The sequence below is a fragment of the Entelurus aequoreus genome, linkage group LG04 (assembly GCF_033978785.1).
Source record: "Entelurus aequoreus isolate RoL-2023_Sb linkage group LG04, RoL_Eaeq_v1.1, whole genome shotgun sequence".
Lineage (NCBI taxonomy): Eukaryota > Metazoa > Chordata > Actinopteri > Syngnathiformes > Syngnathidae > Entelurus > Entelurus aequoreus.
Genome location: NC_084734.1, coordinates 32,037,055 through 32,063,868, shown reverse-complemented (window position 1 = coordinate 32,063,868; position 26,814 = coordinate 32,037,055). Strand labels below are relative to the sequence as shown.

General features: G+C 40.0%; 1 protein-coding gene across 20 annotated transcripts in view; it reads right to left on the bottom strand.

Moving 5' to 3' along the window:
• stxbp5a (syntaxin binding protein 5a (tomosyn)) overlaps positions 1-26,814 on the bottom strand; it is a 441,079-nt gene that overhangs the window by 166,039 nt on the left and 248,226 nt on the right. For 12 of the 20 annotated variants that reach the window (XM_062044598.1, XM_062044603.1, XM_062044607.1 and 9 more), the window contains 6 exons: positions 23,526-23,808; positions 17,742-18,111; positions 17,511-17,676; positions 16,282-16,393; positions 15,995-16,215; positions 3,257-7,172 (listed from right to left, as the gene is read on the bottom strand). In XM_062044598.1, the coding sequence (XP_061900582.1) occupies positions 7,131-7,172; positions 15,995-16,215; positions 16,282-16,393; positions 17,511-17,676; positions 17,742-18,111; positions 23,526-23,808 (1,194 nt within the window). In that variant the 3' untranslated portion in view covers positions 3,257-7,130. Of the gene's footprint in view, positions 1-165; positions 730-3,256; positions 7,173-15,994; positions 16,216-16,281; positions 16,394-17,510; positions 17,677-17,741; positions 18,112-23,525; positions 23,809-26,814 lie in introns of those variants that run through there. The other 8 variants (XM_062044606.1, XM_062044613.1, XM_062044614.1 and 5 more) reach the window with 3 other exon arrangements.

Genomic DNA, 26,814 nt, shown 5'->3' with positions numbered 1-26,814 from the left:
TTCCATAAATCAACGAATCATCATTTTAATCGTGGTGTTGTCCTAAATGCTGTATTTGACCACCCTGCTCTAACGTTAACGTGTGTCGGCCGCCCTCTTGTGTTCAAATGTAGTATGACATCACACCCCCTTTAGGCCTTCCAGTTTAAAAAGAGAAGCAAAAGCTACATTTTCCACTTTATTTTTTTCCATTGCACAGTAATCTCTATCTACAGAATCTCCTACATTTGTTTGTGGCAGCAGATCAAGTCATAAACATCCATGTGAAAGTTGCATAAAACTGTACAAGAACATTGGCTACGATGAGAAAAATACTGCAACCCACTTAATTCAGCGAGTGCTGACTTCGGACGACAGGATGACCAAACTAAAAATTCAACAAAAAACTGTGTTTGGGTGAGAAGGAGAATAACGCAAGAACAGGAACATGATGGTTCATTTAAAGCAATAAGGAAGAGAGATTTGTGATTTTTTTTTGAAGAGGTGATGTTCAGCTGTGTTGTGTTGGCTTGAGATGTTAGGGCAGGTAAACAAACAGTGACACACTTCCTCTAAGCACAGACTGACAAGCAAACAAAAAAACCAAACAGACACACACCTGAAAACTCGACATGACGTCCTAGTCATTTTTTTTGAGTGTCACGACTTTAACATCCATTCTGTCGTGTCCGTGTCACTCTTTCAGCGTGTGAAGTCCACCAGAGGACCTTAGGGGAAGGTTAGCAGCGGCTTGAGGAAAACAAAGAAACATTTCTGTAAACCTGCTAAGCTGAGTTCAAATAAACTATTTTTGTAGTTATTTGACAGGGATGGGTACCCAAACTCTGTTCCATATGTAAACAATAGTAACCACTTAAAATAGAACTTTATTTTGAGACCCTCAAACTTTTTTCTTTTTTTTTTTAATTTGTCAACAACTTTAATACTTTTTTGAGCAAACTAGAGTTTAATTTGTACTAAAACGATTCCGTGAGGAAAGACACTGTTCGATCATTTATGTTTTTTTAGTGGAAAATAACAAATCTAACATAATGGAAACAAAGTTCCTGGCTCAACCCCGGCCGAGATTCAAACCCTCCATTAGCCCGGCGCCAACACTGTGCGTCACGGCAGACAGTGAAACGGTTTGCAAAAAAAATTGCCATCATATTCGGATCAATGATGGAGCAGGAGGGCGCTAGGAATACATTTGTGGTAACATTTCTTATGAAGCTCCCTGGCATTCGTTTATTGACATTTCACATGCGCTTCTTCACGCAAAACGGGGCTCCAACAGATTGTGGGGTCCTACACACAACGCATGCTTTTATTACAGGGCAGGGCCAATTCCGGACCGGAGTTCATATCAAAATATTTTTGCTGCAAACACATTGGCAGATCCTTGCATTGACATTTTAACCTCGCTAGCAAACAAGGAACACAGGGGTCCAAACTTGTGATTTACATAACTGAGGTGTTCGTCAAGGCAGCCTTTTAAGTCCTCTCCTTGCTGGCAGGTTTTTTTCCCCCATAATGTTATTTATGTGACCAATGTGTAGCTTGTTTACTTCAGCTGCAGTCTAGGTCTTTAGTTACACCAGTGGTTTCCCTCAAGGTCCCATTTAAGGTCCTCTCTCTCTTTTTTTCCCCCCATCATTTGGGCTATTCAACTGGTGGTCCGTTTGTTCAGTTCAAAAAATGTGTGCAAGACATTTTTGCAGAAGATTCTTGAAAACACTAGAGTGCTGACATAGACCATCCATCCATTTTCTACCGCTTGTTCCTTACAGGGTCGCGGGGGGTGCTGGATTCACATGGGCGGAAGGTGGGGTACACCCTGGACAAGACGCCACCACATTGCAGGGCCAACACAGGTAATTTAGTGTTGCCAATCAACCTATCCCCAGGTGCATGTCTTTGGAGGTGGGAGGAAGCCGGAGTACCCGGAGGGAACCCACGCAGTCACGGGCAGAACATGCAAACTCCACACAGAAAGATCCCAGAATTGAACCCAGGACCTTCGTACTGTGAGGCACATGCACTAACCCCTGTTCCACCGTGCTGCTCCATACTCTGGACATAATAAAATAGACTGAAGTCAAATGTCTACTCTCGAGGACATTGGATCTCCAGAATATACAAAATAAAAATAATCTAGTCCTTAGCTTTCTGGATATGTGGCCCTCAAAACAATTTAGTCGTATATACCCTGATATAAGCAGAGGCGGCCCTGGTAACCACACCAGATGAAGCAGCCATCGGTGCCTCGTTTCAGTGCTAAATGAACGCAGGCCACATTAAACGAGTGCTCCACATCATGCAAGTAACATGTTGTAAGCAAGCACAGTTAGTCTGAGGCTCTTTATTAACTTTACTGCCAACCTTCAACCATGAATTGATTAACGTGGACTCCGACTAAAACAAGTTGAAAAACGTATTCGGGTGTTACCATTTAGTGGTCAATTGTACGGAATATGTACTGTGCTGTGCAATCTACTAATAAAAGTTTCAATCAATCAATAAAAAAAAAAAGGTGTGGCTCGGTTGGTAGAGCGGCCGTGCCAGCAACTTGAGGGTTTTCAGGTTTGATTCCCACCTCCGCCATCCTAGTCACTTCTGTTGTGCCCTTGAGCAAGACACTTTGCCCACCTGCTCCCAGTGCCACCCACACTGGCTTGAATGTAACTTACAGATGTAGATGGGATTCACTGTGTAAAGCAATTTGAGTTACTGTATATATAGAATTCACTTCAGCAGCTTTAAAGGGGAACTGCACTTTTTTGTAATGTCAATCAGAATTATTTTGAGAGACAAGAAGACCACATTTTTTTGCATTCTAATTTGTAAAAATCGGCTAGTTCTTTGTGGCTAGCAATGCATTCTACCTCTAAATCGCTTTTGAAATGAATCCAAAAATCGCCAAAAGTACTTCGTTTACGTTCCGTAACATGTATAATAGCCAGAATGCAGCGACATTGTTATTGTAAGCGCGAGCGAACACTGAAGAACTCTTTTTCTAGCGTGCTTCGGTATTAGCCTTAAAAGCTAACTACGGCAAGAGATAAGCTAGCTTCTACGTCAGCACGAAACGCGTTTGAGTTTCTAACACATAACACAAAGCGGTAAGACACCAATCTTACTGAATGAACACCATGAACAATCATATTACAGAATCTGTAAAGTATTAGCCCACATTCTATGTTTCGTTTGTACACAGCTGGACAGACAGCGTAGCATTCTCTGCATGACGTCATGACCGATATAAAGTGTGACTCACCCGATGGACAGTTGTGCGTTTGGTCCAGTTAGCCAGGGACGTTTTTTCCGGTTATTTATGGTTAAGCAATCCATTTAAAAAAACAATGACATCTGTGTTCTTGTCTCTCATAATGATTTTTGAACAATAGGTACAATTCCCCCAAAAGTGCATTTCCTCTTTAAGGTTCCGACGCCGCACCTGCACCGCTAATGCACCAATCAACTGTCACGGTGGGGGGTGGTACGTTCACGAACCCCGGAATTGTGAGTATCACCACGACACCACAAGCAAGTCGTTTTTTATCGTCATTTTGTTGTGCATTATTATTTTTTAAATATATATTATCTTTTTATATATTATTGAAGTATTTAAAACACTGGTCTGTTCAACTTGAGCGTCACAACATTGAGTAAAAATATAAAGACATTGTTTTTACAACGACAAAAAACTTCCCATTTTTGGGGCTAGTATGGGTTGAAATGTTAACAACACCCATCCCTGGTTGTGCGTTTGGTCCAGTTGGCCAGGGATGTTTTTTCCGGTTAATTATGGGTAAGCGATCCATTTAAAAAACCAAAAAAACAATGACATCTATGTTCTTGTCTCTCATAATGATTGTGAACAATACTGTAAATAATGTAAATATTTCAATGTATATACTCTGATGATTATCTTGTGTGATGACTGTATTATGATGTTAGTATACAGTATATTTGATAGTATATATCTGTATCATGAATCAATTTAAGTGGACCCCGACTTAAACAAGTTGAAAAACTTATTCGGGTGTTACCATTTAGTGGTCAATTGTACGGAATATGTACTTCACTGTGCAATCTACTAATAAAAGTTTCAATAAATCAATCAAAAAACGCACAATTCCCCCAAAACTGCATTTCCCCTTTAAGGTTCGACGCCGCACCTGCACCACTAACGCACCAATCAACTGTCACGGTGGGGGTGGTACGTTCACGGACCCCGGAATTGTGAGCATCACCACGACACCACAAGCAAGTCGTTTTTTGTGCATTATTTATTTTTTAAATATATATTATCTTTTTATATATTATTGAAGTATTTAAAACACTGGTCTGTTCAACTTGAGCGTCACAACATTACGTACAAATATAAAGACATTGTTTTTACAACGACAAAAAACTTCCCATTTTTGGGGCTATTATGGGTTGAAATGTTAACAACACCCATCCCTGGTTGTGCGTTTGGTCCAGTTGGCCAGGGACGTTTTTTCCGGTTAATTATTGGTAAGCGATCCATTTAAAAAAACAAAAAAACAATGACATCTATGTTCTTGTCTCTCGTAATGATTGTGAACAATAATGTAAATATTTCAATGTATATACTCTGATGATTATCTTGTGTGATGACTGTATTATGATGTTAGTATATATTTGATAGTATATATCTGTATCATGAATCAATTTAAGTGGACCCCGACTTAAACAAGTTGAAAAACTTATTCGGGTGTTACCATTTAGTGGTCAATTGTACGGAATATGTACGGCGTGGCGAAGTTGATAGAGTGGCTGTGCCAGCAATCGGAGTGTTGCTGGTTACTGGGGTTCAATTCCCACCTTCTACCTTCCTAGTCACGTCCGTTGTGTCCTTGGGCAAGACACTTCACCCTTTGCCTCTGATGGCTGCTGGTTAGCGCCTTGCATGGCAGCTCCCTCCATCAGTGTGTGAATGTGTGTGTGAATGGGTAAATGTGGAAATAGTGTCAAAGCGCTTTGAGTACCTTGAAGGTAGAAAAGCGCTATACAAGTATAACCCATTTATCATTTATTTTATCATTCACTGTGCAATCTACTAATAAAAGTTGCAATCAATCAATCAAAAACGCACAATTCCCCCGAAAGTGCATTTCCCCTTTAAGGTTCCGACGCCGCACCTGCACCGCTAACGCACCAATCAACTGTCACGGTGGTGGTGGTACGTTCACGGACCCCGCAATTGTGAGCATCACCACGACACCACAAGCAAGTCTTTATTTGTCGTCAGTTTGTGGTGTATTATTTTTTTTACGTATGATCTTTTTTTTATATTATTTAAGTATTTAAATTACTGGTCTGTTCAACTAGAGCGTCACAACATTCCGTAAAAATATAACGACTGTTTTTAACAGAATATTACAATGACCAAAAACTTCCCATTTTTGGGGCTAGTATGGGTTGAAATGTTAACGATACCCATCCCTGGTTGTGCGTTTGGTCCAGTTAGCCAGGGACGTTTTTTCCGGTTAATTACGGGTAAGACATCCATTTAAAAAAACAAAAAAAACAATGACATCTGTGTTCTTGTCTCTCATAATGATTGTGAACAATACGGACAATTCCCCAAAAAGTGCAGTTCCCCCTTTAAGGTTCCGACACTGCACCTGCACCAATCAACTGTCACGGCGGGAATGGTGCATTCACGAACCCCGGAATTGTGAGCATAACCACGACAACACAAGCAAGTCGTTTGTTTGTCGTCAGTTTGTTGCGTATTATTTCTTATTTTTTTACGTATTATCTTTTTTAAATACAATTGATGTATCTGTTTGTTCAACTTGAGCGTCACAACATTGTTTTGAACAGAAAATTACAACGACACAGAAATCCTAATTTTTTTAAGTACAGTTTTTGGACTAGTATGGGTTGAAATGTTAACGATACCCATCCCTGGTTATTAGATTGATGACATAAAACTGCAACCAATCAAAACATTGACTGTCATACGTTCTTGTCGGCTTGTTCCACACATTTGTCTTCAGGAGGAACATAAATAATAATAAAAAAAAGTATATATACTACAAGCAAAGTAAATCAAGTTGCACATTTTGGACACCCCAGGCATAACTGTACAACATATGGCGACGTCGTTTCTTATCCGTGTGGCCCTTATAGTCGGTTCAATACAAACAATATTAACGTGGACCTTGGTTGACAGGGAAATAATATTCAAAGTCAACATTTTTTAAAGGAGCTGCTAACAGGAATAAAGAATCTAAAGCAAATCTTTGGCGTGACAAAGAAATATGGCCTCTCTCCTCTTAACTCTCCAGATTGTCTATGTAGAGAGAAGTTCCGCACTTGTCTGAAATTAGAGGGAGTAACCGGAGATTATAAAAATAAACATTATTGAACATATTAGCGTCATAAAAACACAAGGGACACAATCCTAGCAGCTGTTTGTACAGTCACGCTAAACAAGTTGAAAGGAAATATGCCTTTTATATCCTTGCCCTCCTTGTAGGATTCCAGCCCTTTTTTTTTTCCCAAAACAAAAGCGACAACAAAGACGAGCATAGAAAAATAAGAGCTTTCCAGTGTTATTGACAAAACAATAATCCATAAATACAGGGATAACGAGAACATGTCAGGAGAGTCTGGAAGTTGAGGAAAAAAAGAAAAAAGAAAAAAAAGGTGACTCTCTGCATAGAGGAGGCGTCACTTCCTGTATGGGCGGGCCTCCTTCCTTCATCCATCCAATCAGCGCGCTCGCTTTAGTACTGCTCTCGGAAACAGCTTTTGCCCATGTCAATTTTTATATATATATTTCTTTTTTATATATTATAATGTATTTAGATTTTTTTTTTTTTTACATTTCAACAATATTCTGTGTCTCTGTTCCAGCTTTGAAATACTGACATCAGTTTTTTTTAAGGACAGTTTTGGCAAATGAGAATGAAAACTCTCCAACAATGTCCGGAGAGGAGGGAAACTAAAAAGAGTTTGACTTCCCTGCGTCTCCCTCAGTTCCCGCCTGAGAACGACGGAGCTAAGAACAATATGGACGTTGTGCTAAAGGGAAAAGTATCCCAAGTGTCTCGGAGGGATTAACGACGGGCGGCAGGGTGGGAGGTCACGGCGGTGATGAGGAGTCCCGCCCATCAGAACTGGTACCACTTCTTGTCTTTGCACTTCAGCATCATCTGGACGGAAGAAAGCACAAGTCAAACGAGTACATGCCGCCCTCTGGTGGTCTCATAGTCATCTACAGTCATTTGGAAGGGAACACATCTTCAGCTCATGATCCAAAACATGCCACATCATTATGGAGGGTCAAATGGAACATAATTCATGTAATATATAAATCTTTAAATAATTACTTAAATCAAGCAATTATAATTTCAATTAAATGTGTCAGTAATATATTTATATTTAATTATTTAATCATCAAATTATTTCAATATTTAATTAAATATTAAATAATTTATTAATTTCACAATCTAAATAATTAACTAGATGAGGCAATTCCTGAACTCCAATGCTGAAGTTGAACTGAAATCCTGGATTTTTTTTTAGAATTGTTGAAGTAGAGCACACAATTCCCAAACAGGCTGAATATTTTGAATTTGGAACAGTTTGAATCAGATGAAAAATGTGGGAGTTGTGAAACTTTGAAGAATATCCCATTGATTTCAATGGGAATTTCCCCAAAAATTGGGTATTTCGGGAAAAGCGGGAATTTTCTTGAAAATGGTCTGAATGAGTTGAAATAGTCGGGTTGGAATTTTTCAAATCGGTCGAGAAATGTTGAAGTAGTAACATGTTGAATTGAGAAATGGTATTACGGAAATCCTGGAATTTCGGGAAAACCGGCAATTTCTCCAGGTCAAAAAACAACTTCGTTTTTTGTCCTGATTAAGAGGAATGTTTTGACTGTGGAGCGGTTGAAATGCGTAAAAAAATGTGGAAGGAGTAGTCGCCAGAAAAAATAGGGCTTTGGAAAACCAGGTATTCTGGAAAATCCTGGAATTCTTTTGAACTTGGAAAAAAAGGTAATTTGAATTTCCAGGATGGTGGAATGTGTTGAAGGTGGAATGGTTTGAATCGGTTGAAAAATGTGGAAATGGTGAAAGTTTGAAAAATGGGCAATTCATTTAGAATGGGAAAAATGTCCCGAAAAACCTGGAATTCTGGGAATTTTTTGAATTTGTCAAGGGAAAGCCTGCGATTCTCGAATAGCTTGAACAGTTTGAAGTTGGAACGGTTTGAATCGGGTGAAAAATGTGGAAATGGTGGAAGTTTGAAAAATGGGCAATTCATTTAAAATGGGAAAAATGTCCCGGAAAACCTGGAATTCTGGGAATTTTTTGAATTTGTCAAGGGAAAGCCCGCGATTCCCGAATAGCTTGAACAGTTTGAAGTTGGAACGGTTTGAATCAGGTGAAAAATGTGGAAATGCTGGAAGTTTGAAAAATGGGCACTTCATTTAAAATGGGAAAAATCTCCTGAAAAACCTGGAATTCTGGGAATTTTTTGAATTTGTCAAGGGAAAGCCTGCGATTCCCGAATAGCTTGAACAGTTTGAAGTTGGAACGGTTTGAATCAGGTGAAAAATGTGGAAGTTCGAAAAATGGGCAATTCATTTAAAATGGGAAAAATGTCCCGGAAAACCTGGAATTCTGGGAATTTTTTGAATTTGTCAAGGGAAAGCCCGCGATTCCCGAATAGCTTGAACAGTTTGAAGTTGGAACGGTTTGAATCAGGTGAAAAATGTGGAAATGCTGGAAGTTTGAAAAATGGGCACTTCATTTAAAATGGGAAAAATGTCCTGAAAAACCTGGAATTCTGGGAATTTTTTGAATTTGTCAAGGGAAAGCCTGCGATTCCCGAATAGCTTGAACAGTTTGAAGTTGGAACGGTTTGAATCAGGTGAAAAATGTGGAAGTTCGAAAAATGGGCAATTCATTTAAAATGGGAAAAATGTCCCGGAAAACCTGGAATTCTGGGAATTTTTTGAATTTGTCAAGGGAAAGCCTGCGATTCCCGAATAGCTTGAACAGTTTGAAGTTGGAACGGTTTGAATCGGGTGAAAAATGTGGAAGGTAGAGCGCGCCAAAATCTGGAGAAGAAAAAGAAGAAGTTTAATAACTCGATGAGGCATTTCCTGAAGGAATTGCGTGTGAATGCTTGTGTCAATGCTGAAGCTGAACTGAAATCTTGGATTTTTTTTTTTAGAATTGTTTAAGTAGAGCACACAAATCCCAAACAGGCTGAATATTTTGAAGTTGGAACAGTTTGAATTAGATTAAAAATGTGGAAGTTGTGGAACTTTGAAGAATGTCCCATTGATTATAGGAATTTCCCCAAAATTTGGTAATTTCGGGAAAAGCGGAATTATTTTTTGAAAATGGTAAAAAAAATAAAATGTAATGGTCTGAATGAGTTGAAATGGTTGGTGTTGGGATTTTTCGAATCGGTCGAGAAATGTTGAAGTAGTAACATGTTGAATTGAGAAATGGTATTACGGAATTTCGTGAAAACCGGGAATTTTTCCACTTCAAAAAACAACTTTGTTTTTTGTCCTGATTAAGAGGAATGTTTTGACAGTGGAACGGTTGAAATGTGTTGAAAAATGGGGAAGGACTAGTCGCCAGAAAAAAGGGTGGAAATAGGGCTTCGGAAAACCAGGAATTCTGGAAAATCCTGGAAAGGTAGTTTAAATATCCAGGATGGTGGAATGTGTTGAAGGTGGAATGGTTTGAATCGGTTGAAAAATGTGGAAATGGAAGTTTGAAAAATGGCCAATTCATTTTGAATGGGAAAATGTCCCAGAAATCCTGGAATTCTGGGAATTTTTGGAAATTGTCACCGTGCTGCCAGTAGCCAGAGTGTGAGTTTTAATAAGCATTATTATTAATTTACAGTAAATGTAATATAATACAGTAAATGTTATTATAAATATGTCAAGTTTTCCTTTACTACACATTGTAAGGTTTGATTTATTGATTTGATTTATATGAATATCATTAATGCAAGAAAAATAATCATAATAACACATAATTATTATGATTATTATTAGTGTATTTACTGGGAGCCAAGCATTACATGTCTTTAAAAACTAGTGACGCCTCGGTTTTAAACTTTAATGAAGGTTCCTTGAATGCACCACAATTATGTGCTATAAGATGCAAAAGTCAAACTTAAACATAACTTTGTATGACGCTGCCACAAACAAATGTATTATGTTTTTACCCAACTTCTATTACCTCATCCTGGTTGCCACATGTTGGTGCTCTGTGTGAATGCTTAAAGGTGAGCTTTGATGACGTAATGGCTGTGTTTAGTGAACAGTGAAGTGTTCAATGCTTATTTGCTGCTACCAGAAGGAATGAACCATTTTGCATTTTTGCAAGGAGGTGTAGGTTGTGTTACACATTCTTATTTGAGTCAAATAACCTTATTGTTGACTTTTGACACCAAATTTTTTTATCTGAACTTTTATGACGGCGTATTTTATAACTGACAGATTTAAAATACATTTACAAAAGCATAGGCCGGGGGTCGGCAACCCGCGGCTCTCGAGCTGCATGCGGCTCTTTAACGCCGCCCTAGTGGCTCCCTGGAGCTTTTTAATAAATGTATGAAAATGGAAAAGATGGTGGAAAAAATATAATTTTTGTTTCTGTAAGAAAGCAAACATGACACAAACCTTCCTAACTGTCAGAAATCCCCCTGTTTATATTAAACATGCTTCTCTGATGAGAGGATTTGGCGAGCGCCGTTTTGTCCTAATAATTTTGACGGTCTTTGAACACACCGTAGTTTGATTACCTGTACAACTTTCTCCGACGCTGCCACAGAAAGACGTGTTTTATGCCACTCCTTCTTTGTCTCATTTTGTCCACCAAACATTTTAGGCTGTGCGTGAATGCACAAAAGTGTGCTTTGTTGATGTTATTGACTTGTGTGGAGTGCTAATCAGGCATATTTGGTCACTGCATGACTGCAAGCTAATCAATGCTAACATGCTATTTAGGCTAGCTGTATGTACATATTGAATCATCATGCCTCGTTTGTAGGTATTTTTGTGCTAATTTTTATTTTCTTTACTTATGTCATCGGTGTATTTAATCTATATTTGCATGTCTCATGACTAGGGATGATACTCGAAACCGGTTTTCCCGGTTGTTCGATAAGAAAAGAACCGAGTCCTCGGACTCAAATCCCTTTCTGAGAACCGGTACCTGTTATCGAGACCACTATAGTAAAGAAAAAGAGTTGGTTCTTTATTCGAATCCCTGGGAACGAATCTCGTCCCGACAAGAAATGCCCCGTGTGACATCACAAGAAATGACGTCAAATAGCTCAGTCATTAGGCGCAGATAGGAAAAGCAGGAAAAAAATTGGACCGGAAAAAGTGCTCCAAGGCATGGTTTTATTTCACCAAAAAAAACGAGGAAACGGCAATATGCAATTATTGCCAGTCTTCGCTCTCGTGTAAGCGGAGGAAGTACAACAAGTGTGTCGTGTCTTCGAAGCAGCGGCAGAGACGACGAAGGACGCCCCTCTTCTTCTGCCAGCTGCCCAAGTCCCAGCTACAGTGGCGGTGACGCCGGTTAGTAACTAACGTTAACTGTTGCTGGTTAATTTCCATATCTGCTCACTTGTAGTAACGTTACCTCTTATGTCAACCAGGACTGCAGTAATGTTAGCTATACTAACGTTACCTAAGCATAGTCAGCGGCTAACGGTAACGTGAGCCTTTTTCTTTGTGTCTGATAACGTTAAAGGCCTACTGAAACCCACTACTACCGACTACGCAGTCTGATAGTTTATACATCAATGATAAAATCTTAACATTGCAACACAAGCCAGTACGGCCGGGTTAACTTATAGAGTGCAATTTTAAATTTCCCGCTAAACTTCCGGTTGAAAACGTCTTTGGATGATGACGTATGCGCATGACGTAACCAGTGAAACAGAAGTATTGGTACCCCATTGAATCCAATACAAAATAGGTCTGTTTTCATCTCATAATTCCACAGTATTCTGGACATCTGTGTTGGTGAATCTTTTGCAATTTGTTTAATGAACAATGAAGACTGCAAAGAAGAAAGTTGTAGGTGGGATCTGTGTATTAGCGGCTGACTACAGCACACAATCAGGAAGACTTTGACTCGGATAGTAGACGCGCTAGCCACCGACCGCACGGATGATCGTGGTGAAGTCCTTCGTCCTTCCGTCGATCGCTGGAATGCAGGTGAGCACGGGTGTTGAGCAGATGAGGGCTGGCTGGCGTAGGTGGAGCGCTAATGTTTTTATCATAGCTCTGTGAGGTCCCGTTATACTAAGTTAGCTTCAATGGCGTCGTTAGCAACAGCATTTTTAAGCTTCGCCAAGCTGGAAAGCATTAACCGTGTATTTATATGTCCATGGTTTAATAGTATTGTTGATCTTCTGTCTATCCTTCCAGTCAGGGATTTATTTATTTTGTTTCTATATGCAGTTAAGCACGATGCTATCACGTTAGCTCCGTAGCTAAAGGGTTTCGTCGATGTATTGTCGTGGAGATAAAAGTCACTGTGAATGTCCATTTCGCGTTCTCTACTCTCATTTTCAAGAGGATATAGTATCCGAGGTGGTTTAAAATACAAATCTGCGATCCACAATAGAAAAAGGAGAGTGTGGAATCCAATGAGCCAGCTTGTACCTAAGTTACGGTCAGAGCGAAAAAAGATATGTCTTGCACTGCATTCTAGTCCTTAACTCTAACGTCCCTCATCCACAAATCTTTCATCCTCGCTCAAATTAATGGGGTAATCGTCGCTTTCTCGGTCCGAATCGCTCTAGCTGCATTGAAAACAATAGGAAAATATGAGGAGGCTATCAACTGACTACGTCACGCTACTTCCGGTAGGAGCAAGGCTTTTTTTTAATCAGATACCAAAAGTTGCGATCTTTATCGGCGTTCTCTACTAAATCCTTTCAGCAAAATATGGCAATATCGTGCAATGATCAAGTATGACACATAGAATGGATCTGCTATCCCCGTTTAAATAAAAACATTTCATTTCAGTAGGCCTTTAACGTTATCTTATAATCTACACCACGACAGAGTTTGCAAGTCTGTCTAATAAACTAGTGCTTTATTTATTTCTTTAGTTTATTTGGAACATGAACAAACTTACAGTATAATACATCACAGTTTCATATCATTTCACTTTACAGGAGTAGGAAGAAGTAAAGCTTATTTAATCCTACCCCTTTCCCACTTCTTAGTGTTTACAAATATATACATCATTTACTGACCTTTTTATAATAAAATATCTGTGAATTAGTATATAAAACAGTTTTGTAAAATGTAATTAATTAATTCAGTCATTATTAATATACTGAGATGAAGAATATCTTATTTTCAATAAGGTTGAAAGTATGTCTCATAATTCTTCTTTGTACTTTGTAAGCACTATTCATTTGAACAGCCTCTTAAAGTGGATCATATCAGTACAATGTTTAACTTCTTTACTTCATCCATTCCATCATTTAATTCCACATAATTTTAGCTGTTTGCAATTTTACCAAATCATCAAACTTTAATATTTTTGACTCAATAAATAAAGTGTTTGTATGTTCTCTATATCCAACATTATGTATCAGTCTAATTGATCTTTTTTGTAACACGGTTAACGAATGTAGCGCACATTTGTAGTTATTTCCCCACATTTCTGCACAATAATTCAGATATGGTAATACTATAGTAGCGAGCAGTAGGGAATGTGAAGTGATTTGTTAAACCAAATGTTGTGTGTTTTTTTCCATATACAACAACCTATCTGGACTCGATAAGAGAATCGATAAGGAATCGGTTCGATAAGAGGATTCAATAATAGGCTCGAACTCGATAATTTCTTATCAAACATCATCCCTACTCATGACGCATTAATTCTTAAAAAAAAAAGTACCGATGATTGTCACACACACACTAGGTGTGGTGAAATTATTCTCTGCATTTGACCCATCACCCTTGATCACCCACTGGGAGGTGAGGGGAGCAGTGAGCAGCAGTGATGGCCGCGGCCGGGAATACTTTTTTTAACCCCCAATTCCAAACCTTGATGCTGAGTGTCAAGCAGGGATGTAATGGGTCCCATTTTTTTAGTCTTTGGTATGACTCGGCCTACTGTTATGTAATATTGGCTGCGTTTCTGATAGTTGTTTGTGTGCCATGTTGTTCCAGACCACAGCAAACGTTACCTAGCTTGCCAAAGATTGTAATAAATCCATTAGAAGAAGACAGCCTGCCGTTTCCTTAAACTTGCACACATACATCTATACCTTTGGCCATTCTGAGCCAGTAATTTCCAGGAGTTATCTCACCCAGTGAGAAGCCTCCGATTTACTAATATTTTCCAATGTTACAAAAATGTGTAGACTAAATATTGCCTTTCAACATTTCTATCAACAAAAATTTGCGTCAGCCTGCGACACAGTAATTTTTGATAGTTAAAAGCTAATATAAACACTTACACCAGCGTTTTTCTAAGTGTGGGGCGCGCCCCACTGGTGGGGAATAGAGACATGACAGGTGGGGCGCGAGGAACGGGAGGATTTTTTTTATTTTTTATTATATTCTTAGATTTTTTTTTTTACTATGCTTTCATTTTCTATACACACTGTAAATCACTGTGATTCTGTCTGTGAAATCCGCTATATAAAAAATGTAAATTACTTATTTTTCCTGTAGGCTTTAAATTTCTAGGTAGGAGCGAACGTTTGACAGACATAGCAACAGTAACTACTGGGGGCGGGGCTAAGCGGAACAAACTTTCGCGCGGATGGGTTGCTACCCATCCACGCTAATCATCCACTCATCGGGCAGAGAGCTGTGTCCATTCTTCTCCCCTTTGCCCTTTTCCCTTTTCAGCTGTTGCTTCACTCAAAACGAAGTACAGGTCTCAGCTGAACATTGAGCATGACTTAAGAGTGACAGTGTCAAGCCTGCAACCCCGATTTGAGAAGCTGTGCGGTGCAAAACAGGCTCATTGCAGCCACTAATGCTGGAGTACTGTAAAACTCATGTTCACTTCCCCTGTCTTGCCAAATGCGTAACTCCTCCTTTTTTTTTTTGCAAAGTGGCACTTTAATTTGATTTATTATTGAACTTGATGCAAGTTATTTGATTTATTATTGAACTTGATGCAAGTTATAACACTTTTATTTGATTTATTATTGAACTTGATGCAACTTATAACACTTTTATTTGATTTATTATTGAACTTGATGCAAGTTATTACACTTTTATTTGATTTATTATTGAACTTGATGCAAGTTATAACACTTTTTTTGGATTTATTATTGAACTTGATGCAAGTTATAACACTTTTATTTGATTTATTATTGAACTTGATGAAAGTTATAAGACTTTTATTTGATTTATTTTTTAACTTGATGCAAGTTATAACACTTTTGTTTTATTTATTATTGAACTTGATGCAAGTTATTTTATTTATTATTGAACTTGATGCAAGTTATACCACAGCTGCAGTTATTTTAGTTATTATTGAACTTGATGTAATTTTATGTTATTGAGTTTGAATGTATACAACTTGATGTTACTTGATGTTCAATACATTTGAAAATGTTAAGCTTGGCATTAGCGTTCTGTTGGGGTGATGGGGGCAGGTGGGGCTTGAAAACTCCCCCTTGTCCAAAGTGGGGGATGACAAAAAAAGTTTGAGAACCACTGACTTACACCATGTGTTGCCTTCATTATAAGACTTATATAAGGCTTTTATTTTTTTGCAGCTCCAGAAGGCTTTTTTTGTTGTTGTATTTTTGGTCCAAAATGGCTCTTTCAACATTTTGGGTTGCAGACCCCTGGTCGAGGCCATGATCATGTGGACCGCCTAATGGTTTGTGGCACCTAAACGTCACTTAGTGTTTATGCCGCGGGCCTGTTTGAAAACAACACGTTATTACACACAGACACACAAATGGATGAAATAATATCAGAAAGGGTTTTTACGTCGTGTGCGTGCTTGGAAAAGGAGTCTGCACTGGCCATCATGGCGGCCGTCCTCTCGTCCAGCTCGCCCAATTTCTGCCCTCGCTCGTCCAACGCTATCCGGGCTCGCGCCAGGTCCCCCACCACGCCGGATGCCGCCCCCTTCATGCCCTCGATGCCGCCTGGGCCCGGCATGTGCTGGGCCAGGCTTCGGGATGCTCGTCCGGCTGCCAACTCCCCGACTGGGTGACAAAGGCCGAAAATGAAGCGGAGTGCAGCGGAAGGAAAAGTGCGTCCATTTTACGTACATAGCTCCTCCCTGTCCAGGGACTGTGCTCCTCCCCCAAAGAGACCCTTGAAGAACCCTCTGTTGGGCGCCTCTGGTGTCTCCACTGGTGTAAACAATTCCCCAAGCATTTCCTGCAAAACACAACCTTGAATAGAAACCCCCTTTATGTTCTAAACCAGGGGTGTCCAAACTTTTTCCACTGAGGGCCGCACAATGAAAAATCAAAGCAAGCGAGGGCCATTTTGATATTTTTTATATAAAAAAACAATACAATATACTGTATGTATAAAAAATATACATTTAGGCCTCCACTCAAGCTTGATCCCGGGGACCCCAAAAGGGTTTTGGTCAAAAAAAAATAAAAAATGTGTCATTATTCAGTATTATTATTTGTATTATTATTGAAGTTTTAAATCTCTAGATCAACATTAGGTCTACCTGTCAATATAACGTTTTTAAAGATTGAAGTTGTATGCTCTTTTTGTCAAAGAAAACCCAGTTTTTTTATGGAAAAAACAAAAAATATGCAATATTTTCACCTAATAACATTTTTAAGTGGAATATTTGAGATTATATAATAATTGGAGCCTTAAAAAGGTCAATAACTCATAACACCATTGATTTTAATTCTTTTTTGTTGTTGTTGAGCAATGGCACTTAAAAACAAATCACTCTAAAATTATTGTGGATCCAAAAGGGTCCTACTCATTAAAGTGTTAAAAAATAAATTATACATGTTTTTTACTGTTTACTTTTAACACAATAATGTCGAGATCAACTTCAGATCTATCCGTCAATTATAAGTTCTATTATTTTTTATGTTTTTTGTTTGTTCGTTTTAGGCCCTTCTTTAAAAAAAAAAAAAACAGCACAGTTTTTTATATGGCAAACAAAATATGCAACATTTTCCCCAAAAAATATCTCAAATTGGAATATTTAATGTGGCATAATTGGAGCTTTGAATATGTCAATAATTCATAATGACATTGATTTTGATTCATTATTATTTTTTAAAGAAAGAAACAGCCTGCATGGCAGCTTTGTGTTATCAGAGTAAACATTGCAACATTTTCTTGTTACATTTCACCTGATTGCTCTTTTATACCACTTTTTATGTTTTTAATTTTTTTCAATAGTATTTTTAAAATGTGCCGTGGGGCCGTTAAAAAATGACCTGCGGGCAGCAAATGGCCCCCGGGCTGCACTTTGGACACCCCTGTTCTAAACTATAAACGATATGGAGCTCACCTGTAGGTTCTCGCAGGTGTCCTGACTGTAAGTGATCCTCTGGACCTCGGTGGGGGAGCACATGTACATGGCCTGGCCCAGGTTGGTGAAGCAGAAGGTCCTGGCTATCCTCATGTCCGTCAGAGGCAGGTAGTTTACGTCCATGAGGGGTCTCAGTCCTGGTAAACTACACACAAGGACAGGGACCTCAATGAAAGTGGTCTGGAACTAGCGGAGTCCGTCGCTTCTCACCTAAGGGTCATGATGTGGCCGTTAGCGCAGAAACACGCCAAGCACACGCCGTTGCTCATCTGGACCACGTCGGCACGGAGGATGAAGGAGGTCTCTGTGATGCTGTGTTTGTAGATGCACGTCTGGGTGGGCAGAGAGAGCACCTTGGCCTGCTTCTCAGAGCACGCCACCGCATACTGGCCCTCGTTTAGGTCCTGCGAGCTGGACGGAGACACCGAGACGGGACGACGCTTGCGGACCTTTTCTCGCTCCTCGCCGTCCACCGAGACGTTGGGTTCGAACCACGGGTCATTGGCGGGGGGCAAAAGGGAACCGGCGGAGTCCATGAAGGCCAACCGCATGATGCTGCCCTTTAGTCGGATCAACATGCCTGAGGAAGAGCGTGTGAAGTCACAACGTGTTGGTTCACCATACACAATTCTTACCTGTTGTTATGCTGTTAAGGGTAGTACAATAACACCAGTGGTTAGCAGTGTTGGGTTAGTTACTGAAAACCAGTAACTAGTTACAGTTACTAGTTACTTTATTTCAAAAGTAACTCAGTTACCAACTCAGTTACTTACACCAAAAAGTAATGCGTTACTGTGAAAAGTAACTATTTAGTTACTTCTTTTTTTCTTTTTTTAAACTCCCATTAATGCCCTTTTAGCCTTCATTTCAGTACTGTTATTGCACTGGAGAATAATACAATCTGTTGATCAGCGCTAGGATTTTCAAAATGGGCCCCATCAAGTCATAAAAATGGGGTCCTACAGTAAATTTTTGGGGTCCCACTTTTTCGTAAGCGTTTTGAAAAACAAAAAGATAAACCTATGCATTATCCTGTTGTATCACACGTTACTTAATTCATTAAAAAAAAAAAAAAAAAGGAAAACAAATTTGTATACATATGTAAATGTTTCAGTTATAAACATTCATTCACTTTCTTCTTTCCTTCATGGATCTAAACTTTACCGCTGCTGGTAGTTTTTTCTATGTTTTTATTTAATAAGTTGTAGGTGTATTTATTTCAATATTAAAGTGTAAAAATTGTCTTGCTTCGGTCCTGAAATGATGATAATGGTGTGCGAGGGCGTACATACATTTTATATTTAACGCTTAAATCTCTGGAGTCTACATCAACTTCAGATCTATCCCTCATTTCAAAATGTTTTATTTTTTTTAATGTTGTTTTTTTGTTTGTTTGTTTTCCGCCCTTTTTTGTCAAACACAACTATGTTTTTAATGGCAAACACACAAAATATGCAAAATCTTCCACCAAAAATATTTTTCAAAGTGGAATATTTGATGTGAAGTAATCTGAACCTTGGATAGGTCAATAATTCATAATAACATTGATTTTGATTCAATATTATGTTTTGAGCAATGACAGTTTGAAAGAAATTGATTAACGTGGACCCCGACTTAAACAAGTTGAAAAACGTATTCGGGTGTTACGTTTTAATTCAATTGTAGGGAATATGTACTGTACTGTGCAATCTACTAATAAAAGTCTCAATCAATCAATCCACTCCCTCGCTCTCTCGCTCTTTCTGTCTCTGCCCCTCCCTCACGAATGCTGCTGCGTGCGCACAATTTGTTTCGTTTTTAACCCCTTCTTAACCCTGAACGTACATTGAAAATACACGCAAACCTAACTCAAAAGCCGGACATTTGAGGCATTTAAGAAACTCCGCCCGGACAGCCCTGAAAAAGAAGACATGTCCGGGGAAAAGAGGACGCACGGTCAGTCTAGAATATCTCCATGTTAAGAAACTCAGCTTCAGCTGCACCATGTCTTGTTAGTAAACACAGACACGCCCCCCTCCCCTCCCAACACCCACACCCACACCCACACACACACACACACACACACACACACACACACACACCCACACCCAGACACACACACACACACACACACACACACACACACACACACACACACACACACACACACACACACACACACACACACACACACACACACACACACACACACACACACACAAAGCGCCTCTTCTCTTATCCCAGTTGTGACAGAGGAAGAATCAGAAGGACGACACTGCAACTCTCCAATAAAACACTCTCAGGTCTGTTTTTAGCCGATACTACATAAAAAAAAAAAAAAGTAACGCAGTAATGCATCACGTAGTAACGGTAACTGAGTTACTGAATATAAAAAATAACGTGTTAGATTACTAGTTACCGCCGAAACTAACGGCGTTACAGTAACGCGTTACAAAGTAACACTGCTGGTTAGTAAACCGGTATTGCCAGAATCGGTTGGTCGAACCAAAATAACTGTAATGGTTATTTACGATATTCATTTAAGTTTGTTTGGGGTACCAACTCAGAGTTGGGGGAGACTGATTTTTTTCATTGACAAAATGTGTTAGGAGGACCAAAATAACAGTTGTATTATAGGGGAACTGCACTTTTTTTTGGAATTTTGCCTATTGTTCACAACCATTATGAAAGAGATGACGACGAATTGATTTTTTTTTTTATGCATTCGAACTTGTGAATAAAAGTTGATAAAAGTCCTCCTCTATTTCACCCATAAAACCCAATAAAAAACCATTCAAAAAGCGCCAACGATACTCCATTTACATTTCATGATTTGAATATTAACCAAGTATTAGTGATGTTATTATAAGCGCTAACGCAGACAAACTATTTATAGCGGCGCCGGGATCACTCCCGGGTGTCCACATTATCGAGTGGTCTGCTGCTTTCTCGCTTCCTTGCTCCATGGAAGTTTATTCTAAATTCTAAATCATGCATCTTACCTGAACAGAAGAAGTCTGAGTAGGTATTCCGAAAAGTTGGTACACTTTGACAGCCATTTAGGACCCGAAAATGGCGTGGAGGACACACGAAAAGACGCATTCTTCATCTAAATGGGAATACACTGTATGAACATCCTAACATCCTAATGACAGCAGACCTACATACAGTAAGTGATGTTTTATTATGTTTGTTGGGTCTTATGAAGTCTGCAGTGAGTAATAGTCACATTGTGATGCGTTTTTAAAATTAATGCGCCGTGTATGTTTAAAATGAGCAAAATACGTAAATATTAAATGTTATTATAAAAGTGCCTTTTACTACATTACATATGTACTGTACATGTTTGGTTGTTTTTATTAAGAGCTATATAGGCAGGATTGCACGGCTCCCATAGGCTCCATAGTAAGCAAACTTTTCATCACATTTACAGTATGTAATATTTAGAATGCATTAAAAAAATTAAACGTCCATCGCCATGTAATTAATAATAATTGTGACATTCCAAACAAGTTCAGTTCCCCTTTACAGGTTACAAAATACCCCAAACTTTCTGTAAACATTTTTCACCAAAAGTTACTCGCCACAGAAAAATAACTGACTCTAACGTAACTGTTTTTGTTTTTTTGTTTTTTATTGTTAGTGGTATCAAATTAACTGCACGTTTTCATCAAAGGTAATGGCGGTACCAACATACCACTAATTTTGGTAAACAAATTGTGTTCAAAAGTTGCCAAGAATAATGTTGTGCAGACATTTCTGATCAAAAGTTGTTGGGGGATCCAAAGTAACGTTATTTATGTTTTATCAGGGGTTTTATTGATGCGCACCAAAATAACATTGACATAAGAAATTCTATCAAATGTTATGAGTACCTACATTTATTTAAATTTAATCCACATTTGGTCGTGGTACCAAAATAGCCTTACTTTATGTCACCAACACGTGTTAGCAGTACCCATATAAACTAAAAACTTGTTTTTAATCAACAGTTCTTCAGGGTATTAAAAAACTGTCAACTATTTTTTTCCAAATTAAAAATACTAAAACAGCATTACTGTCCTGTTAACATTTTTATCAAAAGCTTAGTTGCACCAAAACGTTTGGTAAAAAAAGTTATATTACATGTTGTTAGGGGTTCTAAAACACCGGTAATGTTCGGCAAACAATTGAATTCCGATTAGTTAGTGTTACCAAAATAGTTATAGTTGATCAAAATGTGTTAGAAGTAGCAATATACTGGAACTGCTGCTGGATGCACACAGGGGTACCGAAATAACCGTAGTGTTACGTTAAGTTCTAATAATAATTATGGATTCCATTTATATGGTACTTTTCTAGACACTCAAAGTGATATACAGTGACAACTGAGAATCCATCATTCATTCATACGTTGATGGTGGTAAGCCTGACGGAAACATGGCTGCCAATTTGCTCTGACGGCCTCTCCGACCACCACTCAACATTCATTTACATTCATACACCAGTGTGGGTGAAGTGTCTTTCTTGCCCAAGGACTCCTCGACAGTGACTAGGATGACTGAAGCTGGATTTGTACCAGGAACCCTCATGTTTCTGGACTGCGCCCGCCGCCAAACCATCTGAGGAACGGCGCCTCCTTGTAGTGGTTAACAAAATAACCATGGCTGTTTGGTTAACAAGTGGATATCAAAACACTGAAGTGTACTGTTTGTGTGCAATTAGGGTTACCAAACAATATTATTATCAAATGTTAAGGGCAGGCCTGGGCAATTATTTTGCCTCGGGAGGCCAAATTTAGAGAAAAAAATGTGTCTGCGGGCTGGTATATCTATTTTTAGGAACACTAATGCAAAAGCTCACAATAATGTCTGAATGCTAAAACAGAATGGAATTTTACTTTTTTCCCCTGAATGAGACACCCAAAATGTACATGAAAATAAAGAATGTGGGATTTACAATATTAACTATAAATGATAAAACACTGAATATTGACAACATATGAACGTCACACACACTCTCGATCGGCATATTTTACAATCGAGTGAAACGCAACAAAAATGCAACAAACACAGCAAAATATGAACGCGAAGGGTAAAAAACCCCCACCTACAATCTGATATATCTGATACATCACTAAGCTTTAGAACTTTGTTGTAAAAATCTCCTTCCGCGTCTGTCTGACACTCACATTTCAGGCTGGCTCCTCTGGAAACACTCTGTGGAAACGCTCCCCACCCACACTGCTTAGTGCCTCGTCTGAGCTGCTGTGGCTTAGATTACCATAGTAACTAATTAGATTACCATAGTAACTAATTACATTACCATAGTAACTAATTACATTACCATAGTAACTAGCATATCATGCAAAAGCACAGATTCTAACCATTGAAATACTTTGTATAGTTCAAGACTTACGGTCATTTGAAAACATCACTGCACATCATAATGGCAGCTACAGTTTCCATCTTAAAGATCTAAAACAATTTTTTGGGAATGTTCGGCGGGGCAGATTGAAAAGTTTCAAGGGCCTCATGCGGCCCCCAGGCCTTAATTTGCCCAGGACTGGTTTAGGGGAACTAAAATAATTTTCACAAAAGTAACAGTAATGTTCGGGACCAAAAATAGCCATATTAAAATGTATTAGCATAATATAACTGTACTGTCGAATACACAATTTTACTCAAAAGTTACCAGGGATACCAAAATAACTGGAGTTTTGTCAATTCTATTTTTACCAAAAGTTTTTGAGGGTACCACCATTTTATTGTTCTCTCCACTTTTTTGTTTTACTTAAAAGTTGTGTTAGGGGTACCAAAATAGTATTGCTCTTCATTTACAATTGTATATGAAAACAGTCATATTTGATTCATGTTGATTTGGTTCTATCAAATGTTGTTAGGGGTACTAATTTACGGCACATAAATATTGTCTTCTAACATTCACCAACATTGGTGAAAAAGTTTAGCGTTTTCATTTTAGAAGTCATTCATGTGGTCAAACCACCACCACATTAGGAAAGTAGGCCAACGTTACCTGTGGGTGAAAGGATGACAGGCTGTAGTTGCCTCTGCTCCCCAGCAGGCGGCAGCATGATGGCCAGAGCCATCACGCTGCCCAGGGAGGTGCCCACGTACAGACAAGGCGATAAAGTGCTGTCTCCCTTGCGGGCGAAGGTCTCGCAGAATTGGAAGGAGAGAAGGGCTTCTTTTGCTTCCTTGTCGATGCTGGTGACGCTGGACGAGCGCGAGCGACTGAACGAGTTGTCCCGGTGGTCTAGAGGGTTGGCACCCCGGGGCGGGCATACAGACAAGAGAACAGTGAGAGGAAAGGACAGAGAGAGAGGTAAAGAACCTGCAGTGCAAATACATACTTAGTGCATAGAAACATTATTGATACAGGGCATCTGGAAAGTATTCACAGCGCTTCATTTAAAAAAAAAAAGTTTGTTAAATTATTCATCCAAAATGGAATACATACATTTTTGTTCTCAAAATTCTACACACAATGCCCCATAATTACAATGTGAAGTCCATCCATCCATCCATCTTCTTCCGCTTATCCGAGGTCGGGTCGCGGGGGCAGCAGCTTAAGCAGGGAAGCCCAGACTTCCCTCTCCCCAGCCACTTCGTCCAGCTCCTCCCGGGGGATCCCGAGGCGTTCCCAGGCCAGTCGGGAGACATAGTCTTCCCAACGTGTCCTGGGTCTTCCCCGTGGCCTCCTACCGGTCGGACGTGCCCTAAACACCTCCCTAGGGAGGCGTTCGGGTGGCATCCTGACCAGATGCCCGAACCACCTCATCTGGCTCCTCTCGATGTGGAGGAGCAGCGACTTTACTTTGAGCTCCCCCCGGATGACAGAGCTTCTCACCCTATCTCTAAGGGAGAGCCCCGCCACCCGGCGGAGGAAACTCATTTCGGCCGCTTGTACCCGTGATCTTGTCCTTTCGGTCATAACCCAAAGCTCATGACCATAGGTGAGGATGGGAACGTAGATCCACCGGTAAATTGCCTTCCGGCTCAGCTCCTTCTTCACCACAACGGATCGATACAGCGTCCGCGTTACTGAAGACGCCGCACCGATCCGCCTGTCGATCTCACGATCCACTCTTCCCTCACTCGTGAACAAGACTCCGAGGTACTTGAACTCCTCCACTTGGGGCAGGGTCTCCTACGCAACCCGGAGATGGCACTCCACCCTTTTCCGGGCGAGAACCATGGATTTGGACTTGGAGGTGCTGATTCTCATCCCAGTCGCTTCACACTCAGCTGCGAACCGATCCAGCGAGAGCTGAAGATCCTGGCCAGATGAAGCCATCAGGACCACATCATCTGCAAAAAGCAGAGACCTAATCTTGCAGCCACCAAACCAGATCCCCTCAACGCCTTGACTGTGCCTAGAAATTCTGTCCATAAAAGTTATGAACAGAATCGGTGACAAAGGGCAGCCTTGGCGGAGTCCAACCCTCACTGGAAACGTATCCGACTTACTGCCGGCAATGCGGACCAAACTCTGGCACTGATCATACAGGGAGCGGACCGCCACAATCAGACAGTCCGATACCCCATACTCTCTGAGCACTCCCCACAGGACTTCCCGAGGAACACGGTCGAATGCCTTCTCCAAGTCCACAAAACACATGTAGACTGGTTGGGCAAACTCCCATGCACCCTCAAGGACCCTGCCGAGAGTATAGAGCTGGTCCACAGTTCCACGACCAGGACGAAAACCACACTGTTCCTCCTGAATCCGAGGTTCGACTATCCGGCGTAGCCTCCTCTCCAGCACACCTGAATAGACCTTACCGGGAAGGCTGAGGAGTGTGATCCCACGATAGTTAGAACACACCCTCCGGTTCCCCTTCTTAAAGAGAGGAACCACCACCCCGGTCTGCCAATCCAGAGGTACCGCCCCCGATGTCCACGCGATGCTGCAGAGTCTTGTCAACCAAGACAGCCCCACAGCATCCAGAGCCTTAAGGAACTCCGGGCGGATCTCATCCACCCCCGGGGCCTTGCCACCGAGGAGCTTTTTAACTACCTCAGCAACCTCAGCCCCAGAAATAGGAGAGCCCACCACAGATTCCCCAGGCACTGCTTCCTCATAGGAAGACGTGTTGGTGGGATTGAGGAGGTCTTCGAAGTATTCCCTCCACCGATCCACAACATCCGCAGTCGAGGTCAGCAGAACACCATCCTCACCATACACGGTGTTGTCATAATTCGGATTAGACTGTTACTGTGTACATGGACCTGAAAAAAATGATCCGATGAGGACGTTCGTTTTAATGCATCACACCTTAAATCGGAATACTTTATTTTGACATGCGCTACACATAACGTAAACGGAAGTAGAAGAAGAAGAAGCAGTGACTTCCGCTGTAAACAAACACGGCTTTGTGCATTTATGATTGTCTGACGCTTTCAAGTTATTTATTCATCCATTCTTCTATCTTTTCACTACTTTTGTTTTACCTCTCTTTTTTAAATGGAGCTGTGCTGTGCCTTCCGTGTTGCGATATGTACGTCATCAGGGCATGTCTTCATGATACTACACTGTATGTGCCAAAGGCTAGCAGTTATCACTTGGAGGAGCTGTAAGGTCGTGAATAAAACGGCTTGTTGAGACAACAACTGTATCCCTTCTGTCATTTTTACATCCACACATGACACTCCAGACCATACTTTTATTTTTGCTACTATCGTTTAAAAGCAATAACCTCAACAGTACATAACACTACTTCTGTACATGTTGAATGGGGGGAGACAACAGCAAGACAATCGCTTCATTCCGAGAATATTCAATTTAGTGCCCGCTCCACCACCAAAGTATAGCTGACATCAAAGACATAAACAGTAAGAATCATTTTGACACAAACTTCGGAAGAAATGTTTTCATAAACTCCACTCTGAATGACTATCGGCATAAACCACCCGTCTTGAATGCAAAAAGACTTGAGTCTGTAATTGCTGCCAAAGGTGAATCAACAAAGTCTTGAGCAAATGCTGTGTATACTTATGTACATGTGATTTTTTAATTTCTCTTAATTTGCAAAAAAAAAATAAAAAATTCATTATGGGGAATTGTGTGTGAATTTTGAGAACAAAAATGAAAAGGCTGTAACATAACAAAAAGTGGAAAAGTGAAGCGTTTACGGATGCACCGTATGATGCTACTGTACTTAAGTATTGAGACTCTTTCTGGAGTGTGTGGGGGAACATTTGTGAGGTCAGAGATCATTGATGGGCCTGAGGGAGCGCTTGTGATGTGTGTCATGTCATGTTCTTCTAACTCAGTGCTTCTCAAATATTTTCTATTATGCGCC